This window comes from Peromyscus californicus, unplaced genomic scaffold, assembly GCF_007827085.1.
Source record: "Peromyscus californicus insignis strain IS unplaced genomic scaffold, ASM782708v3 Scaffold_4__1_contigs__length_199733344, whole genome shotgun sequence".
Classification (NCBI taxonomy): domain Eukaryota; kingdom Metazoa; phylum Chordata; class Mammalia; order Rodentia; family Cricetidae; genus Peromyscus; species Peromyscus californicus.
The window spans coordinates 104,400,258-104,419,934 of NW_026294562.1; the positions used below are offsets into that span (position 1 = coordinate 104,400,258).

Sequence of the window (19,677 nt, forward strand, 5' to 3'; positions counted from 1 at the left end):
ATAAATAAAACATAGCAAAAAGAAAGCAAAACAACAACAAAAAACGATAAGAAAAAACTCACTGGCTTCGGAGAGGGATGAACCTGGGTTTAGGTCTCAGCCCTAGACTATCAAGATGCAACAGAAATCTCTCCAAACGCTGTAGGAATAATGTCCGTCAACTTCTCAGCTTGGACTTAGGTGGATGTCCTTAGGAATGGTCAACAAATGGTGGGTGACAGCAGAGAGGGGTGCCAGAGCGGCAGACGGCTACCCGCCAGGGTTGGCGTGCAGGCTGTCTGGAGGACAGGGTGTTTGCAGTGGGCAGCTGGCCAGGCCCCTGGGTCTGGTGGCCTGAGATGCTGAGGCAGCTGGGGGTGGGGGCACAGGGTCCCTTAAGGAGTGGGACACCGACAGAGCCTACTGAACTAGATGAGTCGAGCATGACACTCCAGGTGGCCTGTGACACAGAACAGGAGGGGCCCCCTCTCCTAGAACTGGCTGAAAGCTCAGTAAACCGGATGTTCTGATGACCTAGTTGGCAGCTGTCCACGTTGCACTGAAAACAGGAATTTCTGCCCTACTGGGGGTCTTGGCCAGGTGAACAGGCTCCCCTGTTTGCCAGGAAAGGGGGTCAGGGGCCTGGTGGGATCCTGTTGGAGGGGAAGCCCACAGGTCCCAGGCTGAGCCCAGCCGATGCAATGGCCTGGTCCAACTCTGCTTTCACTGAGCCTCTACTGTGTGCCTTCCCAAGCCCAGCACTGCCCCCTTGAAACAGCAAGTTCAATGCTCCCCCAGGAGTGGGAGAGTGGGGAGCAGGAATTCGGGTGAGAGGCTGGAGGCAGAGAAGTTATTTGAAGGAATCTTTGGGAGAAGGCAAAGCTGTCCATCCAGGGAGGGCCCAGGGCCACTTCAGCTGTGGAGATGCTTCCAGAGTGCTGAGAGGGCGGGGAAAGGCTGGGCTGGAAGAGAGGCAGGTTGGAGAGGGAGGCTGCTACCCGCAGAGGCCAGCACCCCGTGGTGGTGTACTGAGCTGGGCCACGAGAGACCAGCTAAAGGGCTGCTGTGAGCCTAGCAGGAAGACCAAGACAGGCATCGCTGTCCACCTCCAGAGTCTGTCCCTGCTTCTCACTTCAGTCTCTCTCAGTTAGGCAGCTCCTTCTTCCATCAATCCTCTCTCTCTCTCTCTCTCTCTCTCTCTCTCTCTCTCTCTCTCTCTCTCTCTCTCTCAAGTTCAATCTGAATCTTGACTTCTTACTGACTAAATTCTCCCTGGGTTCTCTAGCCCCTAGGAGACACGTGACTCTCTGACTGGGGATGCCTCCGGATGCCTCCATAGGAGCAGTTGGGAGGAGGAGAGGCGGAGAGGAGGGAAGGAGGGGAGGAAGGGATGGGATCTGCCATGGAGAGCCGGAGAAGGGAGGATGGGACAGCAGTACAAGGAGCTTTCACTGGTTTTAAGATGGGAAGGGCGAGCCTTTCTCTGTGTCCACCATTCCCCATCTTAAAACAAAAGCAGGGGGGGACCGACACATCACTGCAGACAGGTGGGAAGGGGCCACAGGCACTAGTTTCTGAGGGTTGGGGTGGGGCATAGGTGATGTGGGATGTGACGAGGCTACGAAAGAGGCTGAGGCCCAAAGCCCAGGTGGGGCCGGCCAACGGCTTCGGTGTCCCCTGGGTGCCTCATGAGGAATGAAAGCCCTGGACGGGAGAAGAAAGGGTCAGGATTCCAGTGCATGCAACCGTATGTATGTAGCCCAAAGTAAGCAGGCTGGCAGGCCACAGCTTCTCCAAAATTATACTTTAATACATTCAGTGAGTTATACAAAGAGCTGGTCCCAGGGCCTGGCAGTGGCCAGCTGGGAGGGAAGAGCAGCATGATATAGTGTTTTCAGAGCTCAGGCACAGCGGCCACGGTCTGGCCTCCAGGCCGAGACAGAGTGCTGTGTGCAGTAGCACCTAGACCCCACTCGCTGACCCGGCGAGGGTCCTGGCCCCGGATCTGCCCATTGGTTCTCTGACCCTTTAACCTTCCTCATTTGCAAAACTGGGCAGAGAGAATGGTGTTTTCATCTTGTATGTGACCGAGTGTCCTGGCAGACTGGGGGCCAGGCACAGGGGCGCTGATGAAGCAGGTTCTGTGACTGGGCCCAGGGCTCCCCTTTCTCCCCGTAGCCCATGGGTCTGGAGAACGCGTGGAGAGACTGGGGGGGGGTCTTCCTTCTTGTTTTCCTGGTGAGGTCAGGCGTGAGAGCTGGCACTGTCTTGCCCTGAGACTGCCCAGAGCGTGAAGCCGCACAGGCGACGCCGCTGGGCACCCAGCTCGGGGGGCTTGAGCACGAAACGCAAGCACTCTGCCACGGTGCAACAAGCCCAGCTGGTGTTCTCTCCTTTCCCCCACAGTCTCTGCCATTGGCTGGTGTGACCCTGAGCAAGCCCCTCAACCTTGCTTTCCTTATCTGCGCAATGGGGAAATGACACTCAGTCGCGTCAAACTCCCAGCTCCGCTTCGTGGAGGAAGGATGAGACTGTGGGAGCAAGATGAGAGGGAGAATTCATACCGGTCCGCAAATGAACGAGGGACACTGAGGCAGACGCAGAGGGTCGGTGGGTGCCGGTCTGGGAGGAGGGAGGGAGTGTGTGCAGCAAGGATGCTTGGAGCCTGCTTAGGGTAAGGCCACTTCCTGTCCACTTGACAGCCGGCCCTGCACCGGCAAGGCTTAGGTCCTGGAGACCGGAGGACATGGGTTTGACTCGTTTTTGGCTTTGGCATCTCTCTCAGCCCTGAGGCTCTCAAAGGAGATGTCAGGAACCTTCTTTTCTCCTTGTGTACAACACAGATAACATAGAAACCTCCAAGAGTTGGCTTGGATTCACCTCTGCAGCTGCTAAGCTGAGTGCAAAACAGAACCAGATAGCCGAGGCTCTCCCTCTTGGCTCAAAAGCTAGGGTGGGGCTGGGAGGGAAGGAGGCCCGAGCAGGGGGCTGGCAATCCAGGCAGCACTGGGGTCAGTGTGTGTGTAACAGGAGAGTCCACTGAGGGGGAAGGGCCTGTCCAGGGCAGGACACAGACTGTCCTGGGCCTGGCTGGAAGTCCAAGTGACCATACTTTACGCTGGCTCAGCCGGAACTTCAGAATCTGGCCTAGGAGACCAGATTCAAGACCTTTGGAGGAAATCCTGGCTCTCTCTTCTGGTCACAAGTTCTTCGTTTCCAGAGAGGCTGAAAGTCATTATCAGCAGATGCGACAGAGCTCTGTGTGGGAACGGCTCAGACAAATCATCTCTCAGGCTTGGCCCTCCCTTGCCCAAACACAGCCAGCCAGGGTAGACACTCCATGACCAGCTGGGGACTGCAGGTCTGGGGCCCAGGGCCTCCCCACCTCAAGCCTATCACACTCCATGGTCACTGGTTCTGTGACAGCCTCTCTTGCCAGAGGGCAGGCACGTGTTTCATTTACTAGTGCCCAGAGAAGGGTCTGGCCTGAAACAGATGCTCAGTGGAGATTTGTTGGTATCCTCTGTTCAGTAAACTGACCCACTTTGGGCTCCACAGCTGGATCACATATGCAGCTCAGGAAGCAACTACCTGTCCATGTGGCAGGATGCAGAATGCTGAATCCCTGGTCACTGTGTAACCTGAGCTAGACCCCTCTTCTCTGCCTCTCGGGCTTCCACACTGAGTGGGAAGAGGATCCCCTAGGCTTTGTATTGTTGGCTGAACTTCTGCCTACGGAGGAAGCAGCAGGTGGCCAGCGTGGTGAGGATGATGGCAGAGGCCAGTGTGAAGGTGAGGATGATGATGAGGTTGATGTTCTTGAGCCCTCCCTTCTCACAATCCTCTGGACGCACATGGCTCAGGGACACCTCCTCCTGAGAGCCAAAGCGACAGATCAGGTCCTGAGTAGCATCCACAGCCACTCGGCCCTGGTGTAACTGGGCCGCCAGCCAGCCATTGCCGCAGCAGCTGAGTGGATTTCCTTGCAAGTACAGGCGCCGGAGGCTAGTCTCCAGGCCACCCATGGCATTGCCTGGCAAGAGGCTGAAACTGTTGTTCCGCAGATCCAGCACCTCCAGGGACACAGCCTGTGTCCAGGCAGGCAGGTGGCTGAGGCGGTTCTCGGAAAGGTTAAGGAGCTTGAGACGGCGGAAGCATGGCAAGTCCACGTTCAAGACCATCAGCCCATTGCCTTGAAGTTTCAGTACCTCCAAGGATACCTCCAGGCCTACCAAGGCTCCTGTGGCCACATCCAGACCAGGATTGTCAGAGAGGTCCAGTTCAGTAAGTGGGGTGTGGAGGAAGCTGCCTGCCCTGAGCATCTCCATCGAGTTCCCTGCCATGTTCAGAACATGGAGGGTGGGGATCCCAGAGAAGTCCACACAGCCTGGGGGACCTGGCTCTGCTGGTCCCCCACAGGGACTGACCTGGTTTCCCCATAGGTTGAGCCTCTGCAGGCTAGCCAAGCTGGCAAAGGTATAGGGTGGTAGTTCTTGCAGGGCATTGTCCTGCAGAAGCAATGTCTTCAGGGACCCCAGGACTTTGCCGCCCAGTTCCAATGCTTCCAGCGCATTGTGGCTCAAGTCCAAAAGCACCAGGCAGGGAAGGGAGCCCACACGCCGGGCTTCAAAGGATTGCAGGCAGTTTCGGCTGAGGTTGAGGAAGCGCAGGGAGGTCAGATGTTCAAGAAAGCTGGCAGGGACCTGCTTAATCTCATTGTAACTCAAATCCAGGCTCAGGAGCTGGGAGAGGGGATTGGTGCTGGCATTCCGGCTGGGGTTGGACAGTAGAGAGGCTGACCAGCCCTCAGAGGGTGCATGGAGGTCCTCACTGTCCTGGGGCAACCCCGCAGGGAGCCGGATGAGGTTGTTGGATACGTTCAGGTAGATGAGTCTTGGGAATGCAGCCAGGTCAGGGAAGTGGAGCAGCTTGTTCTCCCGTAGGTCGAGCCAGGCCAGCTGGAACTGGACCTGGGGTTCTGGGGCCGTCTGGAATGCCTCAATGCTGTTGCAGCTCAGGTCGAGTACCTGCAGCTGCTGGAGGCTGAAGTCCGAGATGCAGGTGAGGGAGTTCCTGGAGAGGTTGAGGTGGGTCAGGTGGGGCAGGGTCTCGAAGGCACCGTCCTCAATGTCCATCAGTATGTTGCTGTGGAGGTCCAGCTGCTCCAGCGCCGGCATGCCCCAGAAGGTGTGGCGTGCCAGGCGAGTGAGGCTGTTCTCTGCCAGTGAGAGGGTATGCAGGCTCGGGGCCTCACCCAACAGCCGCTCCACCAGGCTACCATACAGGCTGTTCCCAGACAGGTCCAGGGAGGCCACAAGGGGCAGGCGGCCCAGACCACCACTGTTCAGTGCCATGCCCATGGCGAGCCGGTTGTGGGCTAGGTTGAGATGTTCCAAGTGGGGCAGGGCCTGGAAGACTCCTGGCTGGAGGAAGCTGATCTCGTTGACACTTAAGTCCAGGTGACGAAGTGCTGTGTAGGAGCCCAATGGGGAGGTCAGGATGCTCTGCAGCTTGTTCCCAGACAAGTAGAGAGCTCGGATGTCCAACGAGAGCACTGAGGGGACCTGAAGAAGGCCAAGGCCTTGGCACAAGGCCTCCTTGTTCACCTAGAGAGAGTAAGGGTGGCAGAGAAGCTGGCATTAATAGGGACAAGACAGGAGAACAGGACAGGGTTCTCTAGGAAAGATGACTAACTCTCCCCAAGCTTGGGGAGGCGTGGTAGTTTGAATGTAATTGGCCCCCATAAGCGTATAGGGAGTGGCACTATTAGAGGGTGTAGCTTTGTTAGAGGAAGTGTGTCACTGAGGAGGTGGGCTTTGAGGTCTCATATGTTCAAGCCATGCCCAGTGTCTCAGACCACTTCCTGTTGTCTTTGAGTCAAGATGTAAGAACTTCTCAGCTTCTTCTTCAGCACCATGTCTGCTTGTACACTGCCTTGCTGTCCACCATGACGATAATGGACTAAACCTCTGAACTGTAAGCCAGCCACCCCAATTAAATGGTTTCCTTTATAAGAGTTGCCATGGCCATGGTGTCTCTCCACAGCAATGGAAACCCTAACTAAGACGGGGGCTTCCCCACAGACTCCCAGGATGCTAGAGCCTTTCCTTCACCCAGCTGATGACCTCATGCTTCTCTCTGGCCCTGCCTCTGGCAGTCTGGTGGGTGCTGGGCAGGAGGGAGGCAATAGACAGAGAAATAGCAGACAGATCTAAGAATAAATGTGTGCTGATTATTGTCCCGTTACAAGGGAAACTAAGCTGTGCTTCACTCAGAGTGATCCAGAGCCAAGGAGCAACATGGCCACAGCTTCCAGGTCCACATCTAGGTCCTTGCCACATCCCAGATAAAGTCCCAGCATTAGGCTGGGAGCTTCATCTGGAAAAGATGTTTGCAACAGGGGAAGCAGCAGTGTGTCCTGCCAGCCACTTTGACTTGGTCTGCCCAGCCTCAGATCTCATTTCTTTTGTGACGTGGGGTAGGTTCTGGACACAATCCTTTCTGCAGCTGCTATCTACCCCCATATTGGTGGCCCACTCCTGGTGGCCTGGTCCAGTATGGGGCCCTAAAGGTAGTAGGAGTGAGGAGATTGAGCAAGGGAAGGGATGACAGTTTAACTGAATGGCCACTAGCAAGTCACATCAACACTCCAGTTCCTTACCCAAAAATTAACTTGTCCTTCCCTGCACCTACTTTATATATCAGGACTTTCAGACTGGTGACCCTGTCAGATCAACAACAGCCCCAGTATAGGGGTGATCTGATGTAATTACATGTTTTTATCAAAGTCCAGGTCAGAGAGGGTAAGGGAGACTTCAGGATCACCCAGATGGTATAGAGGGAGCTGGGATTTGAACATGGGTCTTTCAGCAACTCTTGTCCTTCCATAAAACGTGTTTTTAAGGGTCATATGCAAATGCACATCTCCATTTGGTCATCCTCAGATTGCCACCCCAGGTCTCCCAGTCCGCCCCAGCAAATAGTGTCACATCTACAACCAGCCAGCTTAGTTTTGCCCCTGCCCCCAGCCTGTCTCCAACGGCCCCCCCATCACTACTGAACCACCCACCTGCTAAATGCCCAGAGACTACTCAAAACCCACTTTGCCTATGGTGCCCTTGGCCTTAACATGCAGCAGAATCCATCAAGACTGTCTGTGGCTCTGCCCAACCTGTCCACTCACCTCAATCCAGTTTGCATGCAGTGATCATGCCTGGCTACCACTCCCACGCTCTTCCATGCCCATCTCTGGACATGTGTGTATCAGACCTGCATGAGACTTCCTCACCAAGAACCCAACACCTCTTCCACCAAGGCCCTCCCTAACTTTCCTTCCTACTATGGCCTGGCGCCCCCGAACAAAGACCGAGTGGGGACCTGCAGTCAGTGAGCTTGGAGCATGATTGACATGGATGTCTTGGGCCTGGCCCACAGAAAGTGCTCTGGGAGTGTCTTTTATGAATGAGTTGCAGACATCTGTGCTTAAGGAAAAGGCTGAGGCCTTGATCCAATCAATGCCGGAAAGAAAAGAGCTAATCTGGATATTCAGATTAAAGCCAGAGGCCAGCCCACCTGCTGTCCGCATGCTGAAGTCAAGGCCTGCCCTGGCAGTGGCTTGCCTGGGCCACAGGGATCCAGTAGCTGAAGTAGTGAGGAAGAAGCACAAGCCTGCCATCCCTGCCTGGCCTCGCTCTGAGGCTCCTCCTGAGGACCCCAAGGTGAGGGGCAAGGCAGGGCACTGTCTGGCCATGGGCACTGGTGTGGATGCCTTCTGCAAACGTACCTTGAATAGCCCTATACCTCCAGGAAAAGCTGCCAACTGAGGCTCTAGGAGACCCAACAACACCCCCCACTGCCACCCACAGAAATTAGATACCTACTTGCCACCTAGTGCTCAGGACCACCCTGCTGTAAGCAGCAACAAGATGAACCAAGATGCTAGCATGATTTCCTTTTTGTGTAAGCTGAGCCTTCAGCACCCAGGGACCCAGGCTGGCTGGCCCTATTTACCCTTCATTTGCAATGCACAAGCCACACTCCCCCATGCAAACCCACGCCCATGTCCCCTCCCCTCTGGATGAGCAAAAGCTCTCCAGGACACCAGCTCCAGAGGAACCATGACAGGAGCCCAGGGGTGGAGCCTGAGACTGTCTATCAGATACTGCAGGGGTCCAGGGAAGCACCTGGTACCCACATCTCCAATCCAGCCCAGACTTCAGAAGGAGCGTGAGGGCAGGAGGTTCCCTCAACTCCATCTCTGCACCCTCTCTCCCCTGAACTCCAAGCTCCGACTGACTGCCAGGTGTCTCTGGTGCAGAGATGATAGAGGTTGGGCCTTGGCTATGGTTTAGCATCCCTACTCACTCTGTGGTGTCAGCCACTGCTCTGTTTTCTTCCTGATGGGGGAAAGGACATGCCATCCAACTCCATCCACACACAGGAGAAACCTGCGTAAGGATGGCACTGGCAGGGAGCAGCACAGGGGAGCTGGCTGGGTTTGGTTCTGACTCTGTCACTTCTATCCTTGGGGCCCTCGGGGTCACGTGTCTTTTCCTGATGGTTCAGAAAGTCCTTTCCTGTCTATCATATTCGGCTTCTCAGGGCGCCCTTGCCCCATGCCCTCTGTTTGCTGGGGCCAAAGCCCTTCACCTTGTAGGGCCTCAGTCCTCCCAGTCTCTGGGCATGTGGTGATGTCCGAAGCCTTTCCTCCCGTTATTCTGGGTTATGAGACGCTCAGGAGGCCTCCAAGTAAGAAGTGGGGTCCACAGCAGAGCACACAGACCCCAGGACAGGGCTGCTGGCAGGTGGCTGCTGGTGTTCCTGTCCTCTTTAAGCAGCTCTCCCTTCGTTGGGGGCGGGGGCTGTCCTGTCCCTAACCCTGCTTCACAAGTGTCCTAGAGGAGTGGATCTCAACCTTCCTAATGCCGTGACCCTTTAATTCAGTTCCTCATGCTGTGGTGACCCCCAACCATAACATTATTTTTGTTGCTACTTCATAACTGTAATTTTGTGACCACTATGAATCATAATTAAATAACTAATATGTGACCCCTGTGGGGGTCATGACCCACAGGTTGAGAAGCACTGACCCACAGGGTCACAACGTTTAGTATCTGCCTGCCTTGGAATAGGAAAAGAACAGAAGTCAAGCCTGTTCTCTGTCCCCAAGGAGCTCTTGGTCTGCCAGATAAGATAGCCTTGGGCTGAAGGAGTCAGTCAGCAATGTCAGGGGGAGGCTTCCTGGACAAGGTGGCACTTGACCTGGCTGTAATGAGTGAGGGGCATTCTAGCAGGCAGGCCAGGAGCCCAGCCGGGAGGGGATCAGTGCCCAGGAGGATCAGTGCAGAGGAGCCTTTCCCAGCTCCTTTCCTGCAGAAGCTCCCACAAGACCAATTGCCTATAACAGGGGCAGCTTGGGGAATAGAGAGCCGGTGGGTCCCACTGTCCCTAGCTGAATGATCTTGGTTAGGTCACCTAACCTCCCCAAACCTCAGTTTTCCTTGTATAAAAAGAGAACAAGACTGTTGGGTAAGCACGTTTCTGAACAGTCTAGTGTATGCTCAACAAATACCAAGGTACGACTCTAACCTTCTCTGGGTCCCCTAATCTTTGCTCTGGTGCTGGGATGTGGGACACCCCCTCCCAGCAAGGATGGGATAGGCACCCCTTACTCTGCCTGCGCGGCGTCTTACCGTCCTACAGGGCACTTGTTCTCGGTGCTGAGAGATAGCCAGGCCCGGGGTCAGCATGGCCAGGAGGAGCAGGATCTGGTGGCTCATGGCTCTGCCTAGGGTGGAGAGGAAAGAGGAATTGTGAGGCCGCCGCCATCCCCTCCGCTGCCTGCCGGCAGCACCCCGCTGGCCCTCCCCCAGGACTCTGGGCCAGAACTGAAAGCAGGAGGCATGTGGGCTCCACGACTCAGGGAAGCTGAAAGGAGTGGTGTCTTAGGACTTCAGAGGCCGAGGTAGGAGGCCAGGGATTGCGACTCTGAGGCCAAGCTTAGTCATTACTCAGGGGAAGCAAGACTTTTAAAGCAAAGCATGACCTGTCTGCTTTGGGTTTACCTAAGGCCCGCCCAAGGCCATTGCGATAGCTCTGGGGTAAAGACCCTTGCCATCAAGCCTGATGGCTTGAGCTTGATCTTGGGACCCACATGGTGGAAGGAGAGAACTGACTCCTGGACTTCACTACCCTCTGTACACACACCCCTCTCCCTTCAAATCAATAAAATGTAATTTTTAAAAAATTATAAAGGTCAACCTGGTAGAGGAAAATTAGGAGTGCTAAAATTAGGGGTACTCAGGAGGCAAAGGGACCCTAGGGCAAGGTTGGCTGGAGGGAGACAGGCCTCAAACCCCATTCCCCTCAGGCCCCAGGCAGCCCCCATCCCAGGTCCACAGGCCCCAAATGGAATGTCTCACTCTCCTTCATCTTGACATTTTTCTTTTGGTTGGAATTCTCTTGTCATTGTTCAGGGGCTGGCCAGGGCACTGACAGGAAGCCCCACCCCAGCAGGCTGCCAGTCCTCTACTTTCACTGAAGGCGATGGCTGCCCAAGGCCACGGGTCCATTGCAGTGAAAGCAGCCAGGGTGGGGGGCCCGTGAAGGACCCCAGAGGCCTTTAGCAGGGGTGAATCCCCGTGGACTTGAGCCGTGTGCCGAGGAGACAGATCAGCCTATTCTTTTGATTAATTAACAAATGAATGAATCCAGTTACTCCAGTACTGAATGTCATCTCACATCTAGCTCTGTGCTGGGAAATAGCATTGAGATAGTGGGCCGAAGAGATCCCAGCCTGGACACCGAGTGCTCACAAGGAGGACCACAGGACTCAGAGCCGAAACACCCGGCAGCTCCCTCCTCTCCACTAGGCGCCTTCGGTGTGATCTCACACTGACCACACTATCTCTCTGACCTTGTTTCCGGAGGTAAATGACCACCATGCCAAGTTTGGTTGAGGATGATGAGACATATTCTATGAAAATGTCACAGCATATCACCCCTCCATGATCATGCCTGACAATTACTAACTCTTTGAATCCTCACGAGGACTCAGTTCCACTTTCTTACACTTCTCATTTTATAGAAGAGAAAAAAACAAACAAATGCAAAACCCAAACCAAACCAAAACCAAGGCTCAGAGAGGTTAAGCAACACACACACACACACACACACACACACACACACACACACACACCCCTAGGACGACACAGCAAGGTGGCAGGCTGAGACTCGTGGGTCTGGGCCCTTCTGCACTTGAAGGTCTCCCACAGCCGGTGCTCAGTAAAGACTAAGAGCTGCCACTCTGAAGGTGGCCTTGGGACAGGTCTGCACCTTTGTCGGCTCTTTTGACTGTCAGAGCCCACTGGCAATGAATCTCAATGCGGTGGCTGCTCTGCCCTTATCTTGCTGAGACACGCAGCAGTGGCAGCGGCAGCAGCAGCAGCAGCGGCAGCAGCGGCAGCAGCAGCGGCCAGTGTGGCCCTTTCAGCTCTCCTTCCTGGCTCCCCCAGAGCCCAGCCCTGCCCCACAGCACTCTCCTCTCACTGCAGGCTGTGAGTTCACAGGAAATTTTGTTCTTTTGGTTCAAAAGCGGTCCCCACCTGCTTGACATTAGCATACTCAGAGCTCAACGAAAACCCCTGGCCTTCATCTCCGGGGCCCTGGGGGAGCCGGCTCTCTCTGGGCCAGTGCTTGTCTCCCACCTGGCTTCTCATCATCCCCCCACTCTGGGTCCTGAACACATGTATTTCCTTTGGCCCTCTGGGTACCTTTCGTTGCTTGAGCCTTCCCTTCCTTTGCTACCCCTGCGGCTGAATACCTCCCCACCTCGTGGAGCTTGGCTTAGATGCCATGTCCTCCAGGAAACCTCTTCTGGTTCCCCATGGCTGGTCTGTGTTCTTCAGATTCTCACAGTTGCTGAGCTTTGCGTGGCCCAGTGTGGAACACAGAGCCCACCTCACTATACTTCCCCACCCCTTGAAAGGAAAGTACCCCTGGGGACGACCTCATGACACAGGGCAGCCAGATGGCACACCTGCATTTGAGTCTCCAATGCGGAGTGCAGGTGAGGGGAGGTCCCCCACCTCCCTCTGTCTCCTTGCCCCTTTACTTCCCTGTCCCTCCAGGTTCAAAGCTTCACTGCAACAGCCGACTCCACTCCCTGCGTCCTCGCTTCCCTCCAGGACTGGACAGTCAGTCCCATACATGGCAGTCAGTGACGTTTCAAAATCACATGCCAGATCTTACGAGTCACTCTGAAATCTCCAGTAGCGTCCAGGCTTCACACTCTATCCCATCAGCATCATCTACCACCGTCTTCTCCTCAGCAAACTCCTCGGTCACACCCCAGTAACTTTCGGCCTGCCTGGGGCTCTGCCTTGCTGCTCCCTCTACCCAGAATGCCCTTACTCAGGCTCCAATGTGTTGCATTTCCCCCACACCCATTTGCAGACCCATGTATTGTTCATTTCATTCCTTAGGTAGATGCTCACTAAAGTTCTCTCAAGGAACAAGTGCCTGAGTGAGGGCAGAAGTTCAGGAGCAGTAAGGATGTTAGGACCCGGGGTTAGTTAAGGTGGAGATGCCCAAGGGCTCTATCACTCCTGTGTCCTGTTCTACCCCAGCATGAGGCTTCTGCATATCCAGAAGGGACAGTCCCTACTGCACCACAGAATTATGGTAGAAAGAAGCCCCCTGTCATGCCTTCTCCCCAGCATCCGAGGACTTCAGTCTCTCACAGGGAGGACCACGGGTATTAGAATCCAGGCTTACAGTCAAGCCCCACCACTAGCTACTCTGGGTCCCCAGAGCAAGCTCCTTTACCTCTTCCATCTGGGTGACCCATCTGCCATCTGCGGCACACGCCACCTCCCATTCCACCACTGTCCCCCCTTAGCCGTGGGGATGATCAGGTGGAGCACGGCCAGGAAGGTACTGGGACACTACAGGGCCCTTCCCAGCTGGTACAGGAACCAATAACGCTGAGCATCCCTGGTGAGGTGTGCTAGGACAGAGGTCCTGGGTCTGCAGAAGTGGCTGGATTCTGACATGGAGAAATGTCAAAGAATATCTGTGTGTGTGCTTGTGTGTGTGTCTGTGTGTGACAGAGAGAGGACAGACAGAGATAAGAGGGGCAATCCATAATCAAAAGTAGACTGGCCCCACTATGCAAGGAGGTTACACATTTTTCTAAGGACGTGACTGATCTCAGGTCTTTTGAATTCTCACAGCCACCAAGTGAGGATAATTACTGTAATTCCTATTTAGAAACCAGAAGACTGAGACTCAGGAAGGTGAAGTGCCTGCCCCCAGCCCCTAGATGTGCTGGTCCCGGGGCTCATGCAGATCCTCAGACCCTTAGTGCTGCACAGTCTCTGGCTGTGCAGACCCCCCGGCCCCCTGTAGAACTCTCTCCCAGGACATGGGATTCAGAGAAATGACTTACCCAAAGTCACCTGTACAGTAAATGGAAGAGTCAGGATCAGAATCCAGCCCCTCTGTCTCCAAAGCAACGGCCAAGACTTCCCTCCTAAGTTGCCCCAGGAGCACACTGGGCGGTAGTGCTCTCAGTGTGCTCTGACGTACTGGCAAGGGGGGCCTGGGAGAGCAGCTTCAAGACTCACAGGGCAGTGAATCACTAAGGCAGCCCGTTCTGGAGACATCCCACATCTCGGGGGAATCAGACCTTAACCCAAAGGAATGTGGTTTTGATGCAGAATGTCAGGGTGGAGGTGGAGCAGGGGTCCCTCCCATCTATCACCCATAAAGAAGGTCGGCTTCAAGTCTCTCCAAAGAGAGCTGGGGTATCCCCTCCAAAGACAACAGCAGCGCTGTGGAAAGTCCATGTCTGCCTCGGGGAGACCTGAATTCAAACCCTGGTCTGCTTGCTTGGCTGTGTGCTCTTAGGCACGTCCGGGACTTCCTGCCTCTATTTTCCCAGCTGTCAAATGGGAACACCCATCTCAGCCCTTCCTGGGGGGGAGACTGATTTAAGACCTGGCGACCGAGGGAGGATCCAACCCCAGCTTCCGAGGCACTGCTGCTATCTGCCGCCCCTACCTGGCTCAGCGCCGCCGCCGCCGCCGCAGCCGGGCTCCTCCGCAGCACATCGTTCGCGCAGCCCGCGGGGTCCAGCCCGCCGAGGCCCGGCCGCTGCAGCGCCGCTCCTGCCGGCCGCGAGGGGGCGGCGCCCGCCCTTTAAATAGCACTCTCCGCCCGGCCACGCCCCTTGGGGGCACTACGAGCCGCGGGGTCCTACCGCCGCCCTTCCAGCTGTGAAACATCTGGGAAAGGAGCATCCATCCCCTCTGCCCAAGAATCGCTGGGCCAAAAATCTCCGAGAGAGAGAGAGAGAGAGGGAAGGATCACGAAAGAAGCTAGGCCCGGGCCGCCGCACGTGCAGCCGGGAGCCTGCGAGGTCTGGGGTGCAGGGAATCACAGGTCCGCGGAGGAAATCCTGGCGCCGCCGCCGCACTCGGGCAGAGGCCACCCAGAGGTGACTGACAACCGACAGCTCGGAAGGAAGTGACCCTTCTTTGGCCCTGGGACGGCCCTGAGGGGGTTCCCCCCGTACCTTGGTTATCCTGTCTTCAAGTCAACTCCAAGTCTGTCAAAGTTCCCAGCTAACCGATGGAGAAACTGAGGCCAGGGGTTGGGTGCGGGGGAGTGTGACTGAAAATACATGGAAAAACCAACTAGCTGAGACTGGGTCAGGTCCCCGTGTACAGCTTGGGGACCTGAGGCTTGGGGAAGTTAAATTGCATATTGAGAGTCTTACGACTTACCCAAAGCTGCTCCTTTTTCAGGCTCCTTGGCCCTTCTCAGTCATTGGCACCGTGTGACTGGAAAGACAGGCATTCCCGGAGTAGAGTGTTGCCACTGTTCTCCAGGCCTGGCTCCTCAGTCACGATGTTCTCCCTGATGGTCACAGCTCTGGGAGCAGGGCCATCCACCCCATCCTAACCAAGCTTTGTGGTGAGCAGGAGTGGAGATGGGCTGGAAGCTGGGCCTTCTTCTCCCATCTAGTCCACCATGGAATGGTTCTGGGCAGTGAGGACAACCCAGAAAGGACAGTCTCTGGGCCAGTGTCCAGGGCCCTGACCTAGCCCGAGGTCAGGCTCATAAGGAGGCAGCCCCTGTTGCTATGAGGAGGGGAGTCAGTTCCGGTTGCAGGTGAGGGATGCAGCAAGGTCTGGAGTAGGCAAGCTTCCTGCTTGCCCCCAGCCACCTCAGGAGCGCCCAGAGTCCCGGTTCATCCCTCAACACTTCTCTGTACCATCTGTTCAGACTGCACTTCAGCTCCCCTCTGCAAAGCGGGAGTGACAAGAGCTGCTTTTTGGACGTGGTGGCGGGACAGGATGAACCGATGTAGACTGGGGCGGGCACCCAGGGGGCTTTAGCGAATGCGCCTCGTCTGCAGCATTAATTAGGTGGAAACCTTTTTCAGGTTCATGTCGAGGGGGTCGTGAAGGGGCTTCATGGCTACTCTGCAGCACGAGCAGAACATGAACACAGAGGTCCAGGCAGGCTGGGGCTCTCCCTGTCTGCTCTCCCATTAGGGCCTGATGCTGTCTTTACTCTATCAGAGTTGCCCTAGAGCTTGGCTTAAGGTGGGGGCAGGGCGAAGCTGGTCAGCCTGCTTCCCTTGTGCGCCAGAGGCTGCGGTTGTAGTTCGGAAGCACATGGGGTTCTGTCTTATCTTGTTCAGTGCCCGGATGGGGCTCCCCAAGAGGTAGGAGATACAGGGGCAGCCAAGCATGCCCACCACTATAGTGGTCCCTTGGGCCCGAGGACCAAGCTAGAACTCTTCAGCCCCCACCTCCTGCATCTCTGTCCCCAAGCTGTCATACTGTGTGACTTGGGGAAGGTGACTTGATTATTCTGGCCTCCGCTTGTTTCTGTAGAGCGAGACAAATGGTAAACCTATGGTTCGGCTGGCAGGGAGACGGCATAAAACAGCCTTGGTTAAGAACCTGGTGAGGAGACACACACACACACACACACACACACACACACACACACACCACTTCCCAACCCCCCCCCATCCCTGGTGGGCCCTGGGAGGCTGGGAAATAAAATTGTTCAGCATCTTCTCTTGTGGGTAGATATGAGGCTGAGGAGGGAGACCAAGGAGAGTGACTGGTCCAGAGGGGGTAAACGGCCTCATCCAGGAGGCCGAGCTCCAGCCTGCAGGGGAGAGAGGCCAGAATCTAAGCAGGGTCTGGTTTACAAAGCAGCCATGGGGGGGTGCTTTATTCTAAGGCTGTGGAGGGCAGCTTTCCATCCGTTTCCTTCTGGTACTGCTTGCATCCCCCAGAAACTGGGTGTTTTCTGTGTGGTTCTCAGGTGGCAGGTCAGACACCAGCTTCGGTGATGCTATGGAAATGCTTCCATCTAGACAGAGGGCCCATCTCATCCTGGGCCCTTATTGCTCACCCTCTGAGAGTGTGGTTCTCAGACACTAAGTCTTGCTCAAGGCTCCTTGGGAGGATTTTGCTCAGGCAGGCTGACACTTGAGGACACATGTAGGAGCTAGTGACCCAGAAAGCCAATGCTGTACATATCCCGTGTGACTCTGAGCAAGCTGCTAAACCTCCCCAACTTCCTGTCCTTCTTTAGCTACAGAACAGATTGAGAAGGATCATGACAACATGGATCCCTAATTTTTCCATTGCTCTTTGCAGAGCACCTACTCTGGGCCAGTCCTCCTTATTTGGTATACCAGAGTAAAGATGGCCGCAAACAGCTCTCCAGTTATGTGTCTTTACTCTCATTTACTAGCAAGCGAGGCTCAGAGAGGTTAAGTAAACTGTCTCAAGTCACACAGCTTGGGGGGGTCAGCAACTGATCACCCGTTTCCTTCCTGCACCAGAGGCTAGTGCTCAGCTTTGGCTGTCTTCATTCCGTGCCCCTGCCTAGCACCCATGTGGGCTCCTGGGAGTCAGGGAGTTCCCCATCAGCTGATATTAGGGCCCTGACTGCTGGAGCAGAACGCTGGCTCCCCCAGTTCTTCCCCCGTTTACGTTCCCTTAAACACAGAGGGCACTAACTGTGCCTGCTGAGGGTCACGGCTCTGACCATGTCTCTTGGAGGGACGGTAAGAAAGTGCAATCATTGCAGCCAGGTGTCAGCTGTACCAGAGAAGGGAGTTTGAAGCCAAAGGCCAATGCTGGGGGCCAGGGAAACAAGCCCACAGAGGGACTAGGGTGTCGTTTGCACTGGGAATCTTTAGTGGAGGGAAGAGGGCAGTGGGATGGGGTCGGGGTAGGGGCCTTTCTGGAGCTCCCCTCTTGGCTGGACATCATGGCCCCTTTTAGGGACAGGCTTAGGGATTCTGGCCTTAACCATACAACAGGCAGGGCAGGTCATCTTGAAGCCTGCAGGCCATTGAGCCTGGCTGACCCCAGAGGGAACATGGGGCAGTCAGAGTCATCCATGCAGAGGCCTCCAGGTTCTGAGTCCCTGCAGTGAGCACCTCCTGGCAGCAAGCACCTTGACTGAGCCCCCCCTGAGGCTCCCCAGGCCCCCAGGGAATGGCGAGATGCCAAGTGCAAACTTTTAAGACAAACATGAAACTACACACGTCTTCACAGGGCGTCTGTGCTGAGCCGTGGACCGTGAAACCACAATACTGTGGCCGGGGACTGCTGGGAACTGGGGGGACCGAGCTCACAGGCTTCCCGGTTAACTATTTCAAGGTCAGATCCCATGAGGCCTTGCTCCATCATAAGGGTAGTACAGCATGACTTTATCCATGGGCCATGAGGCAGCATTAGTGTTGGCAGTGATGGGAACTGGGCTCCATAGGGAGGGCAGGGGAATGGGGCATCCTCAGCTCCGCATCCTCATTGGAGACTCAAGATCATCTTCTGTAGAATGGAGCCTAATTTCAAGGATGGTGGGGAGCTGATGGCACTAAGGAAGGAGAATGGCATAGGGTTGGGTCAGTCTGGCTGGTGGTGTCAGCTTCCTGGTGGGAAAGCCTGAGTTCTGTGGATGACAGGAAGAAAGGAGTCCCAGCATGGAGGAAGGACCTGGGAGACCTGATTTGGAGGGAACTATAACTGAGAGGCCTTGCCCCTCAGGCTTCAAGCACCCAGCAGCTGGGAGTGGCTGTGGCCTGGCAAAGTTCTCACGATGAGCACCTTGTCCTGGAAGTTCCCTGAGGCTCCTTCCCGAGATGGAGACCAGATGCCAGGTTCCTGGCTAGGCTGTCTGCAGTCAACTTCAGGCCCCATCCTCCTCAGAGGGCTAGAAGTCCCACACTTGGCAGAGCCTCTGGAATCTGGCTCCCACAAGCCAGGCTGATCACCACAGGTAGGGGGCACCTGCCCACACTTCAGAGAAGGCCACCTGCCTCCTCTCCTTCTAGGTCAGCAAGGTGACCACAGCCTGTGGTCACACGGGGACAGTCCAATTCTCTCAACCCGGTCGGCTTTCTTTGACATGCTTCACACTGGATGTGGGGCCCCCGGGGCTCACACAGCAACCTCTTTAGAGAAGGTGGAGTCCTGCTCCCACATTTCATAAACACGAGAGTTCTTGAGTTAAAGTTAAAGTAGATTGCTGGCCCCCCACCAGGGAGTGTGGTTCAGCAGGCTGGAGTGGGCCCCAGAATCTACATCTCCAGAGAAGGCTGATGGTGTTGAGGCTGCTGGTCCACGGACTTCCCTCTGAGAGGCACTTAGTCTAGGATGGCTCTGGGCATGGAGCTGTGTGATGGGGGACAGTGGGCTGTGGGGCAAAAGGACAATGGGGAGATGCTGCAAGTGTCCCGTCCCTTATTCTTACAATTCTTACAGCCAGGCAGCCTGCACCTGTGAGGCAGAGGGGACTCAGGGAAAGGATGGGAGTGTAAGGGGGGTTGCTTACAGGATCACTAGTCTTCCTTGCCGGGGGCGGTTTCAAGCCGGGAAGGGAAGGCTAGGCCAGGCAGCGTTTGAGTTATAGCTCAGTCAAGCCCAACTACACCTAATGAGGTGGGTTTTTCAATCATCATCATCACCACCACCATCATCATCATCATCTTCATCATCGCATCATCTCCATTTTAAAGGTGACAGTTTGCTGGTGGTAAGTGACCAGCTAAAGATCACAGAACCAGGAGGTAGCAAGCAGATTCAGCTTCCATAGAAACAAAGCCTGCCACCTCACACAAAATGTCACATAGGCACACAGCATCACCAACCTCTCAAGCTCATGGGGATACCCTGAAAAGCCATCTCAGGGCTGGGGAGACAGCTCAGTTGTTAAAGTGCTTGCTGATCAAGGGTGAGGGCATGAGCTCAGGTCCCCAGGACCGAGGTTGGGTGTGGTGCTGGGTGGGGCTGGGGGATGGGAGCTGGGGAATGGAGGAGGTGAAGAGACGAGGTAATCTCTGGAGCTCACTGGCTAGCTAGTCTAGCTGAATCCATGCTCAGTAAGAGACCTTGTCTCAAAAATGAACAAATAAATAAGGTGAGGAGTGACCAGGGAAGCCACCCAACTTTGACCTTTGGCATTCACACACACATGCAAGCATGTGTGTGCACCTGCACAAACATGAACATATATATACATCACACACACACACACAGAAGTCACATAGTCACCACACAGAGATACACACACTGCACAAATCCAATACAAACATGCATGACTTGTGCAGAACACACCACAGACATACACTGAACACACACACTTATTGCACGCTCATAC

The 19,677-nt window shown here is 55.3% G+C and overlaps 1 protein-coding gene across 3 annotated transcripts; it reads right to left on the minus strand.

Moving 5' to 3' along the window:
- Positions 1-1,768: 1,768 nt before the first annotated feature.
- Lrrc32 (leucine rich repeat containing 32) lies at positions 1,769-14,144 on the minus strand. 3 transcript variants are annotated; one of them, XM_052712695.1, is made up of 3 exons: positions 14,041-14,144; positions 9,672-9,766; positions 1,769-5,585 (listed from the first exon to the last, which is right to left on the minus strand). In XM_052712695.1, exons 2-3 carry the CDS (start codon positions 9,756-9,758, stop codon positions 3,681-3,683), a joined length of 1,992 nt encoding a protein of 663 aa, XP_052568655.1. In that variant the 5' UTR covers positions 9,759-9,766; positions 14,041-14,144; the 3' UTR covers positions 1,769-3,680. The 3 variants fall into 3 exon arrangements, with proteins under 3 accessions (XP_052568655.1, XP_052568656.1, XP_052568654.1); XM_052712696.1 differs by lacking the exon at positions 14,041-14,144 and adding an exon at positions 13,427-14,002; XM_052712694.1 differs by lacking the exon at positions 14,041-14,144 and adding an exon at positions 12,017-13,319.
- Between the last annotated feature and the right edge of the window lie 5,533 nt (positions 14,145-19,677).